Genomic DNA, 16,822 nt, shown 5'->3' with positions numbered 1-16,822 from the left:
ATTAATTTAAATCAATATTATAATCAAAGTTATTACTTAAATTCCAAGTTGACTGTACATCAACATAAAAACACTTAAGTAGGGGAGCCTGGGTGGCTCAGTCGCTTTAGTGTCCGACTTCACCTCAAGTCACTATCTCGCAGTTTGTGAGTTCAGCTCAGGTCACAATGTCGAGGTTCATGAGTTCGAGCCCTATCAGGCTTTCTGCTGTCAGCATACAGCCCACTTCAGATCCTCTATACCCCTCTCTCTTTGCCCCTTCCCTGCCCACACTCTCTCTCAAAACTAAAACATTAAAAAAAAAATTTAAGTAAATTGCAAAATTACAAACACCATTTTTTCTAGGACCAACTGAAAGACCTTTTTAATACTTTTTTCCTATAAAAGATATCACATTACTTTTAATTTTTACTTGGAGTTTCCTCCAAGTGACTACATGTAAATATTAAATAGGGAAAATCAACTTGCTGACTACACTGGATTCTACTACTCACTTGTGGAAGCCACAGGAATGTTGGGAAAGTTGGTGGTGCTGGTAGCATTAGACTCAGATGGAGCTAACAGAGCTGGGGTGCTGTATGTCTCCGTTGAGGCACGATTACTTGGTGGATGCTGGATGGTTTGAATTGAATGACCTTCAGTGGATAATGATGGCTGCCCTTCAAAGTCATGAACATATTCATCCTTCACCAACATACTTGGTGGAGCTATATAAAAAAGTAAACACATTTAAAAATTTTATAAGCTTCTGTTACCAGAAAAAAAAATCTTGTATTGTAATAACACCTAAAATTAACTATAATGTAAATAACTCTAACTCAGAATTTTTCATAATATTTGAAAAGAATACTACTTTATCAGCAAAAACTATGCATTTAGAAATAGTGACATCAAATATATTTTACCATTCAATCTGACAGACCCCCCAGAAATCTGAAGATAGACTATACTCCCAACAACTTCCAGCAATGATCCTGAAGAAGTATTCCTTAGTTTATTGATTAACCTAGAAGTAATAATCATCTTTTTTTTTTTTTAATGTTTATTTATTTTTGAGACAGAGAGAGACAGAGCATGAACAGGGGAGGGGCAGAGAGAGAGGGAGACACAGAATCGGAAACAGGCTCCAGGCTCTGAGCTGTCAGCACAGAGCCCGACGCGGGGCTCAAACTCACGGACTACGAGATCATGACCTGAGCCGAAGTCGGCCGCTTAACCGACTGAGCCACCCAGGCGCCCCGGTAATAATCATCTTAAACACAGGAGTTAGATGAAAACCAAATGGCTGGGGAAAATGTTTATCCAGATGAGAAGACCAAATTGAGATCAAGTAATTAGCTGTACCTTCTTGCTAATTTCACACTGTAGAAATGAGTGGGATCTGATAGCTATCCAATTCCAGGATTTAGACTTATTGTCAAGTGTCATGCATTCAAAGATTGAAACGTATTCAATGTCCGTCCCCTCCAGGGTTAGAACCAAAAAGAAAAATCCTAAATGGTAAGTCAAACTGAAATTTCCTTCTAGAAACCCAAATCAAATGATGTTTGATAAACATATGGTGTGAAAAAACTCAATAATCAACATCTTTCACCTATGTGGTTATGCCTTAAGCAAACCTAGACTCTAGCTGATACAACAACACTTTTCCTTTAACAAATTAGGGAAAGCTGCCTTTTCCTCAAGGAAAAAAAGAAAACTTAGACTGCACTGATAATGTCAACTGTTCTCTGCCCAGAACCTCCCTATTTGTTTTAGACTATTGTTTTGGGGTATGCTTTTTGTCTTTAGCAAACAACCCTTTACTGCTTCTAAACTAAAACTACCCCATAATTTTACAACCCACAGAATTCTAATACTAGGTTCTCTTAGAATAATCAATTAACAGTCCACAAGAAGACATTCTCTTTTCCATTAAGAATCAACATCCAGCACCCTTTGTGTTTCCCTTATGTCAGTTTTTGAAAACATTGATTATACATAAATACCAATTAGTTACATGGCTTTTTTTTTTTTTAAGTAGGCTCCATGCCCAAAGTGGGGCTTGAACTCATGACCCTAAGATCCCTGAGATCACAACCCTGAGAGTTGTGTAATCTACAGACTGAGCCAACCAGGTGCCCCAACATGACCTTTTTTTTAATTGAGAATATTTAAAAGAATAAGCCATTGTTCAAATTACTATGTACAATCTCTTAAAGGGCTTTTTCATACATCACAAGTCATGAAGACACTGATATAGTTAAGACCAAAAAATTCCGTTCCCAAAAGTTTTTCTTTAAAAAATTCTAGGGAGGGGCACCTGAGTGGCTCAGTCAGTTAAATGTCTGACTCTTGGGTTTATGCTCAGATCATAATCTCACAGTGTATGGGTTTGAGCCCCACCTCCAGCTCTGCGCTGACAGTGCAGAGCCTGCTTGGGATTCATTCTCCCTCTCTCTCGCTCTTCCCCTCCCCTGCTTGTGCTTGCTCTCTCAAAACAAACATTTAACAAAATAAAATTTAATTTAAAAACATTTTTAAAAATGAAAAAATTCTAGGGAAACAAAAAGATAACCAAAAGGATGCTTAACACATCACTATGTATAAGTGAAAAAAGAAAAAACTGGACCCAACCATTCATCACTAATGTTGGCCAAATCATAAAAATTCAAGAAAAAATCATTTGGGACACAAAGTGAGTATTGCTGTATTTATTCAATCTTTCAAAAAAATTATATCATTCAACAAAGTTCTATAATTTTCTTCATATAGATCCTGACATCTCTAATTCCTGGACATTTTAGGGTTTTTGTTGTTATACTGACTAGGATCTTTTTATCAGATACTGGTATTACTAGTACATAAAGAGAAAGCTACCGATTTGAGGAAACAGTTGGTCAACTTGATACTCGTCGCTTTTGCTTTTCAGTGGACTCTTCCGCCTAATGTGCAGTTGTAACAATTAAATCCTACTTTATGCCTCATAATATTTTTTTGCCTAATACATTGACTAAACCTTCCCCAAATGTAAGCTTGAGACTTCTACCTGACTACAAGTCTCTTTCTCAAATAACTTAAACCATGTCCCTTGGGTGAAACTGTAGGTATCAAGGACAGATGTCTGCAATATACTTTTTTGCAAAAGAAAAAAAGTAGATTACAAAACACTATTGTACACTATGATCACATGCATGTTTAAAAAATCACATCACGTAATTTAAAAAGCAAGGTCCGGAACAAGTGCACAATATGCTTTTTATTTAAGAAAGGAGGGAAAAAATACATGTATTTTTGCGTAAAGAAACCCTGGAAGGAAACACCAGAAACTAATAAAAGTGATTACCTGAGGTAGGGGGGAATGGGGGCAAGGGTGGGAGCACTTCTTTTCACTGTATACCTTTTTATAGTATTTTGATTTATGGACCATGTATTGCCTATTCAAAAAAATAAAATTAAAAAACATATAGTATATATTTTTTAAGTCCAGAAAAACAGACACCAAACTATTAAGTATTTCTCTTTATGGACTAGCATTCCACAAATTCATCCACTGAGTAAATATTTATTGAGCACTTATGTTCCAGGTACGGTTCTAGCACTTGGGATATATTAATAAACAAAAGAAAAATCTCTACCCTCATAGAACTTACACTCCTCTGTAATATTTTTTTATTGTTTAAGTATCTAATATTGAGTGCACATTACTCCAGCTTCTCCTAGCTGTCCATCTTGATCTTCATCTAATCAAGTGTGGACAATGCCACCTACCATGGAGGGGATAATGGGAACGGTGCAACACTTGAATGCACTTGGCTCAGTCAGTACCTGACACAAATGTGTACTTAGTAAGTGTTAGCTGTGATGATTTCATTGTACTTTTAGAGCAGTCATACCTGTAGTGACTGGAAAATGTCCTATGAAGTGTAAGGAATATGTGTAAGGGACAGAAAAGCTGAAGCCACTGGGCTCACCTCCGACCACAGCACTTCTCTGATGCTACTCTTGCTGTCTCATTTACCTTTTCCTTTTCCTTCCTCCACTAGACTATGAGCTACCTAGAGTGGAGAAAACATACCCTACTTATCCTATCACCCCGAGATCCTAACACAGTACCAAGCAATACACGCTCATTAAATCTTCTTAAAATGAATATGCAGGCTGATGTGGTCATGGAAAGTTTCATAGAAGACAGGAAATAAGCTGGAAATGATTATCACCAAAATTCCAACTCAAAAGTGAAGGAATTATCCCATTTTCTTAACTTTTTCTTTACCTGGCTTTGTATTATTTCTTTGTCCAAATCTAGAAGGGACTGTGAAAAACATCTGTTGTTTTCTGAGGAAATGAGCCACTGAACCTGGCCTTAACAAACCACCACTAGGGGGACCTACAAGGCTGAAACAGCCCTAGAGCCACTAAAAAGAACCGATCATCCACACAATCCGACCACTAACAGCTACTCATGACAGCAGTATTTCAGAGTAAGGGAGGAGTGTGATGAGTCCTCAGAATTGGATCTCCTCACAACCACCACCACTAAGGAAATTCTGATATAATTATCACTACAGTCTCCCAAACCCTAGTACTTTAATTCTCCAAAAGCAGGGATGGAGAAAGGTGAAAATCTGAAGGGTATTTACTTTCAAAGAAAATAAATGACATAATATCAAGGGCTTGAACCAATCTTAAAGGTACTCTTCCCAGACCACTACCACATTACCAGCCCACTGTTCTCAGAAACCTACTAACCACTAACAAGTAACAAAAGGCACTAGAATCTTCCTCCATTATTCATGACATAGAAGAAAAATGGACAATAAAAACAAGTAGACTTTCATGCTCTTCCTAAATTTTGTTTAAGGTTGTTAAACAAATGGATGGTAGTTCTGACCCACCCCTAAGACTCTGCAACAAGAAGTGCCAACCCACCGATTTCCCTCCAGAACAGCACACCTTTCTAAGATGACAGTGGTTCTTTATCAGAATTTCTCTGTAAATTAATTAGTTCCTACAAAAATTTTAGCTCATTAACACGTTCTAAGTAACAGCGCTAAAGTTTTAACAGAACTCTGTTCTCAAATATTATACTAAAAAACAAAACAAAAAACACCCCCCCATTGATTTAATTTCCCCACCTCAAAACTCTCCTTTTAAAAACAGAATTGGAAATTATCTATGAAAGTTAAAGTAGCCTTGTTTTATCGACTCAAAATGTAACAAGACTGAAAAAATATTAATATATATATAAATAAGTTAGAAACAAAGAAAAATTAGAATATTGGTATTTTTAAAGGATATGTTATACATGACTCTAAATTACCAGACATTATCGGTATCTATATTCATTTAAACTGTTCTGTGAGATTTTCTTCCAAAATAGTCTGTTTTTACCAATCAAAAAATATTGTTTATGTTTTATAGTCCCCTATCATATTTTTTTAGACCACTTTGGTACATAAGTGTAGTTCAAATCCAAAGAACCAACAGCCTATTTAAATCCAGTTTTAAATACTGATAAATGCCCCCCCAAATCTACATTTCCAAAACAGTAAGTGTTTTTCTTGTAAATGCTACCAGAACTCACACAAACTAATTTTAGGTCAATAAAAAATAGAGGGGACAGGATAAAAGAAAACAGAAAGTTACAAGAAACAGATTACCTACCATTACTCTGCAGTGTTAATCCTGAGAGATCTTAATTTTTTAAAGGGGAAAAGAAAATGAAACATTAATCATTACCACAATAATATTTTCCATTGTATTTAAAATTACAAAATGTAATTTTACTTCACAAACCATTTCAATCCAAGATTAGTAGTATAAATACTACTATTTATAACTGACAATACATAAACTATTCAACCTATAATGCCTTCCATCTTATTTTTTAAAAATAATGTTCTAAGTGGGCAGAATATGAGCTATAGTGTATACTTAATTTTAGCAGTCAAAATACAAATCTGTTCTAAAGTTCAAATTTAAATATTTATATTTCATTAAGAATATCTGACTCTTTAACCTTAGTTGAAGTACTGGGCTATCTCCAAATTTATAATTTAATGTAGAAAAATCAAATTATTGAGATCTGTTCCCTTTGTGAATCTAAGGATAAGAGCAAAGTCTACTCACCAATTCCAGGTGATACAACTCGTTCATAGTGATATGGATTTACACAGACACTATCACATTTTAAGTCAAATGCATACTGACAATATTTAACATGTTTGAGTTCATTTTTGTGAAGATCAGGCCACCTCCAGAGACGGGCATATATCACATGAGGAAATCCTTTCCGACCAGCCACCTAGGAAAAACAAACAACCATTTACTGATCATCAGTTAATATACTGATCATACATTAAATAAGGCACTTAATATATATTCTCATTTAATTCTTACAATCCTACAAAGTCAGTATTATAGCCCCCATCTCATAAGTGAGAAACATTTATGAACTAAAGTTACTTCTTTGAGACCTGTGCTCAAGTTTTTAAAATGCAAAAAAAAAAAGTATGAGTTTGCTGAAGTACCCATTTCTAAAATCTAGAAATAAACATTTTAAATCTAATGACAGAAGATTTCTGTATGTTTCTTTAAAAACATGCAGCACAGAAGATATATGATATAGTTCTATACAAAAAATATAATCACTGAAAATGAAAGATTAAAAAAATTATAAGATATAAGCTTTTAATCCTAAATTTTAAAGATATGCTTGAATTCTTTTAGAGTTTTTCATATAAAAGTACCAAATATACAGTATCAGATTTCTAAATTATAAAAGGACCAAATATAACTCAGTTTTTAAAATGTACATATAATACCAAAAAAAGAAGGAAAAAAAGCTACAAAGATGAATACCAAAGTGCTAAAGGTATGGGGTTTCTTCTGCTTTTTGCTTTTATTTCCAAATTTTCTACTTTGAATTTTTTTCTTGTAACATTAAAAAACTTAAAATATAACTTTATTATAAGGAACATCTATTCTTCCATATAGTCCCATAATCATATTGGTACAGGATGTAGAGTACCTGAAGAAATGGAGCAAACATTAAATTATCCAATAGTAATGTAAAAGAAAGCAAGAATATTTTAATCTGCCACTACAAAACATAGAAAAACTCTAGAACAAGACTAACCTGAAGCCTCCCATCCAATGTTCTCTGTATGGTAACACATTTGCTAGGATGAGCTCCATTTGTAGTTATAGCTGTTATTAAAGAATCCAGTTCATCTTTTTTCTCCTTCAGCTTCTTTACCAAACTTTCAATTGCTCTCTTTGCAAATGTTTCACTCTCTCCACCTTGTCTATGGCACATCAAACTATGTACAATGCTCAGACAGGCATCATTACTTGTTGGTGTATTTGTAATAGACATATTGTCCATTTGTCAAAGTTATTCTTTTAAATCAAATAGGTCTCCAATTTCCGGAGAAATTTTGATCTTTTGGAGGCAGTGAAAAACAATGACTAACGTTGCAAGGAAAATTATTAGGCATGTGGTATTCAGGATAACCTAAAAAAAATGAGACATAGACATTAAAACACATTTCACAAAGTAGATTCAATTACTTGGGAAAAGAGGGAGTTGCTTCAGTTAAGTCAAAGACTCAATGTACATAATTTAAATTTGGTACTTAGAGTTTTAAATAACTTAATTAAAATGTTGCTGTTTTTGACATTCAAAAAAAATATTAGTTAGGCCTCATTATTATAGGGGCATACTCAATCAAGTCTTGTGGACTGAACTAGTCACCCTAAAGTTAAATCTTAACATGACTTTTTTAAATGATTACTAATGAAGACCAGCACTTTAAAACACGCTTGATTGACTAAACCTAAATGTCTACCATAATACACATGAAAAATTTACCATCACCTGATACGAAATGCTGTTTATCAGTTAAAAACACCCATCTTTGTTATAAGAGACCACTGACAACAGTAAAAAAGATGCACACAAATTTTTAAATGGGCAAAGGATTCTAATACTCCTCTCTCCAAAGAATGGCCAATATGCATATGAAATATGCTAACATCACTAGTCAACAGGGAAATGCATATCAAAAACACAAGGAGATACCACGTCACATTCACTAGGTTGAGTAAAGCAAAAGGGTAGATAATCATAAATATTGGTGAGGAAGTGGAGAAACGGTACCCTCATCCACTGCTGGCGGAACTGCAAAATGGTACAGCCACTTTGAAAAGTAGTTTGACAATTCCTCAGAATGTGAAACACAGAGTTACTGTATGACCCAGGAATTCCACGCTTAGCAATTCTACCCAAGATTACTGAAAGCCTATGTCCACACAAAAACCTGTACATAAATGTTCACAGCAGTTATCATTCATAACAGCCAGAAGTGTAATACAAATGTCCATTAACTAATGACTATTTAAATGAGTATATATATATCCATACAATGTAAACATTATTCAGTCATAAAAAAGAATGAAGTACCATTACCATGCTAAAACATGGATGAACCTGGAATACATGCTAAGTGAAAAAAGCCAGTCACAAAAGGCCACATATCGTATAATCCCATTTACAAGAAATATCTGAACAGGCAAATGCATACAAAGAAAAAGTAGATTAATGGTTGCCAGAGGCAACTCCAAAGGATATGGAGTTTCTTTTAGGGCTAATAAAATATCCTAAAATTGATAATGGTGATAGTTGCACAACTCTATCACTATATGAAAACCACAGAATTATACATTTTAAAAGAGTGAATTTTAGAGTATATCAATCATATCTCAATAAAGTTACTATTCTTTTTAATGGTTATTTATTTTTGAGACAGAGAGCCGCAAGCCCGTGCACGTGGGGCAGGGACAGAGAAAGAAGGGGGAGAGAGACAGTCCCAAGCAGGCTCAATGCTGTCAGCACAGAACCCAATGCGACACAGGGCTGGACACAGGGCTCAGTCTCACAAGCCATTAGATCATGCCCTGAGCCAAAATCAGGAGTCAGATGGTTAACCAACTGAGCCACCCAGGCGCCCCCCAATCAAGTTGTTATTAAAATGAAAGACCACTTAATTCCTCAAAAGATTTTACCTGTAATAAAGTAAATTACTTTCAACAGAAATCAAAATATAGAAAATGAGTATTAGTGAAGCATCTATCCAATATGTGTGAAACTAAAGTAACTTATCTAACCTTAAGATCCCACATGGAATAAGAAAAGGCCATCAGTCTAAGAATAAATGAAGTAAAGCAGGAGTGGAGGCTATACTTTATGCTGAGCTGTTTTTAATTTGTTTGCTGATGATATTATATTCCATGCCTATTCTGCTTTTATTTTCTTTTGCTATTTACTTGAATCATTAAAAATCTACACCCCTGGGTACCTGGCTGGCTCAGTCGGTAAAGCATGTAACTCTTGTTCTTGGGGTCGAGTTCAAGGCCCACATTGGGCATAGAGCTTTACTAAAATTAATCTACCCGCCCCCCCCAACCAAATTAATAAAACTAACTCATCAGTCTCTACCAAAGCTTGTTCCTCTTCTGATGACTTTTACTTTAATTCCACTCAATTACCCAGCATTGGAAAGCGTGATAAATCATCTCTGACTTCCTTCTCTCTTTTCCTACCCCCATTACTTCTCTCTTTTACCACCCCCATATTCTCTCACAAAGTTACATGATTCTCTACCTTTGTCATTTCTAGCAGTCTCCTCTCTATTCTCCCTGATGCTGTTGTAGTTTTGGGTCTCCTAGGCATTTCTATCAATCACTTGGTATTTACCTCATGTTCCCCTCTATTGTTATCTGTTTTACATAAATGCCTGTCTTCTCAACTAAATTAGCCCAATACAGAGAACGTTTTCTTATACCTTTGAATAGCATTTGCCCACATTCAATAAATACATGTTGAAGGTAGATTTTCTACATAACCCAAGATTACCCAACTGGGGTGGTGGGGGACGTTGGGAGTCAGAGACCTGGGTTAGAATCCCAGCTCTCACACTAAGTAGTTGGACAGATTAAGTTAAACTCTGAACGTGGTTTATAAGGAGTACACAGAGCTCAAGGGAGAAAAACTACATGAAATGCCTAGCACATAATGTTCAGTAAAAAGCAGCTACAGTGTGAGTACTAAAATGTTTAGTGTTTATAGTCTGAGTACTAAAATGTTTACTTTAAAAGATTTTCCCATAACACATTACTCATGTTTCTGTATTTCTATTAAAACTTGTAAAAGAAAATTCAGAAGGGCAAGGACAGAAGTAAATCACTCATTCAGGACTCACAACTCCTCTACAGGAGCCAGGCAAATTATATAAATATCTCGGATTTAAAGAAAAGTACTGAGGAGCACAAGTGCACACCCATCAAAAATGGGTAAACACTATTCACTTCCCATGGAAGTGGCGTTTGAGAATGCTAGACCACTGCTAACCTATCTCCAATGCCCATTTGTATATAAAATCTTATTTTTAAGTATCAGCAACTTATTTGTGGAGAAAGGGGAGGAAGGAAGAGGAAGAGAGAAAAACCACCGTGTATGCCAAACACAACACACCTTCAACTCAAGGCTGGCCCAAGACACTGAGGAGGGCACCTGCTGGGATGAGCACCGGGTGCTGTGTGGAAACCAATTTGACAATAAATTATAGTTAATAGTAATTAAAAAAAAAAGCTGGCCCAAGAGAACCACCAGTTTGAAATTTCTGAATGCCAACATCACAACAATTTTAAGACCTAGACTGAAAGATCTACAGTACAGGGACTGTACTTGTCTCATTCATCGGATGTGCCCAACTCCTGGCACTGGTGAGTGCTCCTTATGGTCAAATGGATGCATTTCTGTATGCACTGTCAGATCCATGCCCGTGCTATTTCTTTTGTCTAAAACATCCAGTCTCATTTTATCCACATGGCTAAGTCCTAGTTATCCTTCAAACTGCAGCTTAAATGTCTCCTCTCCCCACCAATCTGGAGAATGACTTTCCTGGTATGTTTACTGTGTATTCCTGGTATGTTAATTGATTCCCTCCCTCAAATTTAAAACACACCCCAATTACAACCCAACACGTTATATTACAGTTATATGATTACGTCTTTGTCTTACACTGTTGCCACATATCTAGAAGTTCAAGAAAACAGCAAAACTTTCTCACCTTAGAAATTCCCAGCACCATGCACACTTCCTGACATACATGAGGCAAATATGGAGTGACTATAGCTTTTTTATTCTGTGGCATTTCCTTGCAACAAATTTTAAAGAATACAAAATTTTTGTTGTTAAATTCATTTTCTGATATTACATTCCAAAAGATTTGCACCAATTTATAATTAAAGCATTTGAGTGTAATTATTTCCCCACACTCAGATGTTACCATTCCTAAAACTTAAGCTATTTGGGACCTAATGGTATCTTAGAAACTGTTTTAACAGTTTCCTTTGAAAACTTTCTTAGGCACCATGTTCTTGATTTTATCCTTGTTGAATTCCTATGATCACAAGTGCCTAAAACATAATATAAAGTTCCTTGCATAAAAAATAATACATGGGCTCCTGGGTGGCTCAGTCACAGTTAAGCATCGGACTCTTGCTTTCGGCTTAGGTCATGGTCTCATGAGTCGTGAGATCGTGCCTCAAGTTGGGCTCTGTGCTGACAGCCACTGACAATGCCAGGCTGTTTGGGATTCTCTCTCTCCTTCGCTCTCTGCCTCTCCCCAACTCGTGCTCGCTCTCTCTCTCTCTCTCTCTCTCTCTCAAAATAAGTACACATCTTTAAAAGATAAAATAATACCAACAGGGATATATACGTGTTTTCCTACGTTAAACAGCTCTGGATTATAATTTTTTACAAGTGGTACGGAATGATAGACAAAGGTACTAGAACGGTATAAACAAAACTGTAAGTTCTGATTAAAACTCTAGCAGTATGACTGGGCAAGTTAATATGTTTTTCAATTATCTGTAAAATGGGAACAACTTTACAGATTCTCTACGGTAATCAAATGCAACAGTGTATATAAAAGCAATCTAGGAACCATAAATTGACCAATTCAACAAACACTGTATCTAAAATATGCACAAAGCACTCCAGATACAAAAAGCAAGTAGCACATAATCAGAAAGTGGTTCTCAACTCTACCAAATATCCCGTTTTTGTTAACAAATAATTTATATTACCCCCTCTTAGTTATTCTGAAACAAAGTTCTAACACACTTACGTATTTTTAAAAATTTAACAATACTTTAATTATGACAGCATAATTATGACAAATTCACACCTTCCAAGAGAGGTGTGGTGTTTTGGCAACTCCAACAGCACAATGGCACTGCAGATGGTGAGACGGATTTCCGCAAATGGTGAATTCTTGATAAAGTGCCAAACATAACAACTTCAATTTAAGAAAAAGAATTAAGATGGGGCGCCCGGGTGGCTCAGTCGGTTGGGCGTCCGACTTCGACTCAGGTCATGATCTCATGGTTCGTGAGTTCGATTGCCACATCGGGCTCTGTGCTAACAGCTCCGAGCCTGGAGCCCATTTCGGATTCTGTGTCTCCCTCTCTCTCTGCCCCTCACCAACTCATGCTCTCTCTCAAAAATAAATAAACATTAAAAAAATTGTAAGAAAAAGAATTAAGAGAAACTTAATTCCTGAAAAACTGAATATACGTTAAGGTGGAGTCAGATAGTAAGCTAGTTGTAACATTTTCCTCCTACATGAATTTCTGGGGCATGTCAAAGTGCTACGAGATGCATTGGTAATTCTTCACAGAACCTCACATTACAGGGTGGCATCCCTTACCCTCATCTACCAAAGTTCCTCTCACTAATTTCCACAACATCCCTTAAACAGCACTACTTACTCCACTGAGAACTACTAACCTAGAAGACCCAAAATATTACTACACTAAGTAAGAGATGCTCATAGAGGTAGGTACTAAAGTGATTCAGGACCATAAGTGAGAAAGGATGGAAGTCCAGAGATAAAGTAAGTCTGAGCATGATGTCTCAGGCTAGGCTAGGCTAGGCTGCAGCAACCACCAACCCTCAAAATATCAGTGGCTTAAAACAAAGGTTTATTTTCTGAATAAACTAAACTATATGTCCATCACAGATAAAAAGGTCACTGCTCACTAACATCTTTCAGGGATCAGGCTAACAAAGGCTCCATCACTACCCATGTCCTTAAATGGCAAGAGGAAACATAGGATAACTCACGTACTGTCTTTTAAAAAACTTTTTTTAATGTTTATTTATTTTTGAGAGAGACAGAATATGAGTGGGGGAGGGGCAGAGAGAGAGGGAGACACAGAATCTGAAGCAGGCTCCAGCTCTGAGCCGTCAGCACAGAGCATGACGCGGGGCTCGAACTCACGAACCATGAGATCATGACCTGAGCTGAAGTCAGAAGCTCAACCGACTGAGCCACCCAGGCGCCCCAACACGTACTGTCTTTTAAAGGCTATCACTTCTGTTCACATTTGATTGGCCAAAGTTAAAAGGCCACGTCAGTGGTTCTCAACCAGGAAAAAACTCTCTCAGGGGACTTTTGGCAATGTCTAAAGAAATTTTTGATTGTCACAACTGCAATAGGGAGGTGGGAGGAAAAGTACTACTGGGTGTCAAGTAGGTAAAGGCTAGAGCTACTGCTAAACATCCTACAATGCACAAGACAGCAACCCACGGCAACAATTTAGCCAACCCAAAATGTCAACAGTGCTGAGGTTGCGACACCCTGGACTATGCCTAATTTCAGTGTGGGGGAAGGAGGCAGAGGAGCACAATACTACCATGTGCCAGAAGAGAGCCATCAGAATACTGGTGGAATAACACTAATAACTACCACACGTGAATAAGAATTTGCCAGGCTGCAGGAAAATCCAGACAAGCAGAGGGATATAGAGTGCAGATGTTTTGTCTAGATTCATCATTAGGAAAGGGGAAGAAATAACAACATTAGATTTGCATTAGAAAGAAAACTACAGTAAGAACATGGAGAATAACTCTGGAAAGGGAAACAGAAAACTAGTCAGGAGACAATGATCAGAAAAGTGATAGGTTAGGGGCATGGGCAATAGAAACAAAGGGAGAACCAATATTTCTAGGTAGAATGGGCTAGATTTTTTAATCAACTAAGTATAAAGGGTGAAAAGAAGGGAGAGTCAAAAGAGGACCCATTTCTTAGTTAACTAAATGATAAAGAATACAAGATTTTAAAAGGGTAAATAAATTCAGTTTTAAATATAGTGAGTTTGAAGAGCTCAGCAGGGAAGGTAAGCCTATTTAAAAGTCTCTAACATACAACTATTAGATAAAGTCTCTGTAACAGAACAAACCATCCCATGATGACAGGGGTAATGGGAGGTAAAAAGTCAGCAAAAGAGATAGAGGTTCCCTTACATCTACCCACCTATTGTGTTATGTCTCTAGCCTTGCACCTGCTATATATCATAAGCTATACTGACCACAGGTCTAACAGGAACTCCATGAACTATAGAGCCAGACAACCAACTAATTAAGATACTCTCTAAAACAGCAAAGATGAATGCTGGCCTGAGAGGTTCTCATGGGAATTCATAAACTTTAGTTAATGAATGTTGACATTTTTTTATTCTCAGATGGCTATTTACTTTTGAATTATTGGCACTATTATACATATGAAACAGATTTTCTAGAAGTTATAGGTATTTTGATCAGTGATCAATAAACTAGTTAATATGGGAATATGAGACAAATGCTTATGTTTAACAAGAGGGAAAAAAGCCTGGCACGGTGAAATATCACTAGAAAGAAATTCAAACTATAGGTTTACAAGCAGAAAACATAAAAAGGTTGTGCAGGCTTAGTTCAATTGCCTACAGCAGAAGTTATAGCCTAGTTTCTAAACAGAGGAAAGTCTAAGAATTGAAGTTCCTTTTTTTTTTTTAACATTTTATTTATTTTTGAGACAGAGAGAGACAAAGCGTGAGTGGGGGAGGGGCAGAGAGAGAGTGAGACACAGAATCCGAAGCAGGCTCCAGGCTCTGAGCTGTCAGCACAGAGCCCGATGCAGGGCTCGAACCCACATACCGTGAGATCCTGACCTGAGCTGAGGTCGGACACTCAACCGACTGAGCCACCCAGGTGCTCCTAAGAATTGAAGTTCCTTAAACTGAGGGCAACGGGAGAAAAACTCCAAAGAGCACAAAGGATTAAGTGCACAGGTATAAGTGATTATAAAATCTCAGGTGCAAATAATACAATCAAATAAAAAGAATGTTTTTGTGCTAACATTTAAGATGAACTACAAGGGTAGACGACTGGGTGGCTCAGTTGGTTGAGCACCTAACTCTTGATCTCCTTGATTTCGGCTCAGATCACGATCTGACGGTTCAGTTCATGAGATGGAACCCCGCGTTGGGCTTTGCGCTGACAGCACAGAGCCTGCTTAGGATTTTCTCTCCCTCTCTCTCTGCTCCTCCCCTGTTTGCGCACTCTCTCTCTCAAAATAAATAAACTTAAAAAAGAAAAAGATGAACTACAAGGGACAAATTTAGAGATAAGCTTCTTGTTTACCCACTGGTCTTGAGTAAGTGTCATACTGGTATACCAGCTTTACCTTAAATAATCTTATTTAAAATTAACTTTGTAACTAGACTTATTGTGGAGATATTTTTATAACATATAAAAACATCAAATCACCATGATATACACCTGAAACTAATAGGATATTATATGTCAATTATACTTCAATTAAAAAAAAAGTTTGCTTCGGAGCACCTGGGTGGCTCAGTCAGTTAAGTGTCCAACTTTGGCTCAGGTCATGATCTCACAGTTCATGAGTTCAAGCCCCGTGTCAGGCTCTGCGCTGACAGCTCAGAGCCTAGAACCTGCTTCAGATTCTGTGTCTCCCTCTCCCTCTCTGTTTAATAAACAGAATTTTTAAATAAACATTTTTTAAAAATAAAAAAAAAAGTTTGCTTCAATGGGGACTTAACCTCTCTGCATTTCTGGGTTGCATCATCTGGCCCCTTTGGTTGCTGTGCCAGAAATGAGATCCCATGCCCCACCACACAGCATCTCATCCAGGTCCCAGAGGAGGAGGAGAGGCTAGAAACTCAGGGTGACAACTGATCAGTCAGGCTCTGCAGCAGGTCTCAGTGAATGGTCACCTCCAGGTAGTGAAACCATGTAGTCCCAAACAGAAGAGGAAGGCTGGAGCAGCAGCTGAAACAGAACAAGCTGCCAAAGCCGCTAAAGAATCCAGAGAATCTTAGAAGGAGCTTAAGATGTGCCTGATCTGAGTATTTCATATCAGAGTTTCAAATACTGTTACTGACAGGGTGTTACAGGCTAAAAGGTCTCTCCCCCCCAAATTCATATGTTGAAGCTCTAAACCCCAGAACTCCATCAGAATGTGACTATATTTGGAGACAGAGCTTTAAAGAAGTTAATTAAGGGGGTGCTTGGGTGGTTCAGTGGGTTAAGCATCCAACTCTTGATTTCAGCTCAGGTCATGATCTCACAGTTCATGAGTTCGAGCCTTGCGTCGGACTCTGCACTGACAGTGCAGAGCTTGCTTGGGATTCTCTGTCTCCCTCTCTCTCTTCCTCCCCCACTTGTTCTCTCTCTCTCTCTCAAAATAAATAAACTTAAAGAGGTTAATTAAGGTTAAAATAAATTTCTATTAAGCCAAAAAAATTAACATTTTTCTAGATTGATAATAGAAGTTAAAAGAAGAAACATCAGGGGCTACCTGGGTGACTCAGTTGGTTAAGCATCCAACTCTTGGTTTCGGCTCAGGTCAGGATCTCACCATTCGTGAGTTCCAGACCCACACTGGGCTCTGTGCGGACAGTGCGGAGCCTGGTTAGGATCCTCTCTCTC

At 37.2% G+C, this 16,822-nt stretch overlaps 1 protein-coding gene across 6 annotated transcripts in view; it reads right to left on the bottom strand.

The window, feature by feature from the left end:
- SMAD4 (SMAD family member 4) overlaps positions 1-16,822 on the bottom strand; it is a 59,931-nt gene that overhangs the window by 33,195 nt on the left and 9,914 nt on the right. For 5 of the 6 annotated variants that reach the window (XR_006210209.1, XM_042963090.1, XM_042963088.1 and 2 more), the window contains exons 2-5: positions 7,121-7,498; positions 6,112-6,286; positions 5,647-5,676; positions 495-707 (exon numbers count right to left, since the gene is read on the bottom strand). Coding sequence is in view for 5 of the 6 variants with exons in the window: in XM_042963090.1 (XP_042819024.1) it covers positions 495-707; positions 5,647-5,676; positions 6,112-6,286; positions 7,121-7,369 (667 nt within the window). In the remaining variant the exon portion in view is untranslated. Of the gene's footprint in view, positions 1-494; positions 708-5,646; positions 5,677-6,111; positions 6,287-7,120; positions 7,499-10,516; positions 10,578-16,822 lie in introns of those variants that run through there. The other variant, XM_042963089.1, reaches the window with a different exon arrangement.

The sequence above is a fragment of the Panthera tigris genome, chromosome D3, assembly GCF_018350195.1.
Source record: "Panthera tigris isolate Pti1 chromosome D3, P.tigris_Pti1_mat1.1, whole genome shotgun sequence".
NCBI lineage: Eukaryota > Metazoa > Chordata > Mammalia > Carnivora > Felidae > Panthera > Panthera tigris.
Note: the sequence above shows the minus strand (reverse complement) of the source record. Positions and strands in the feature narration are given on the sequence as shown.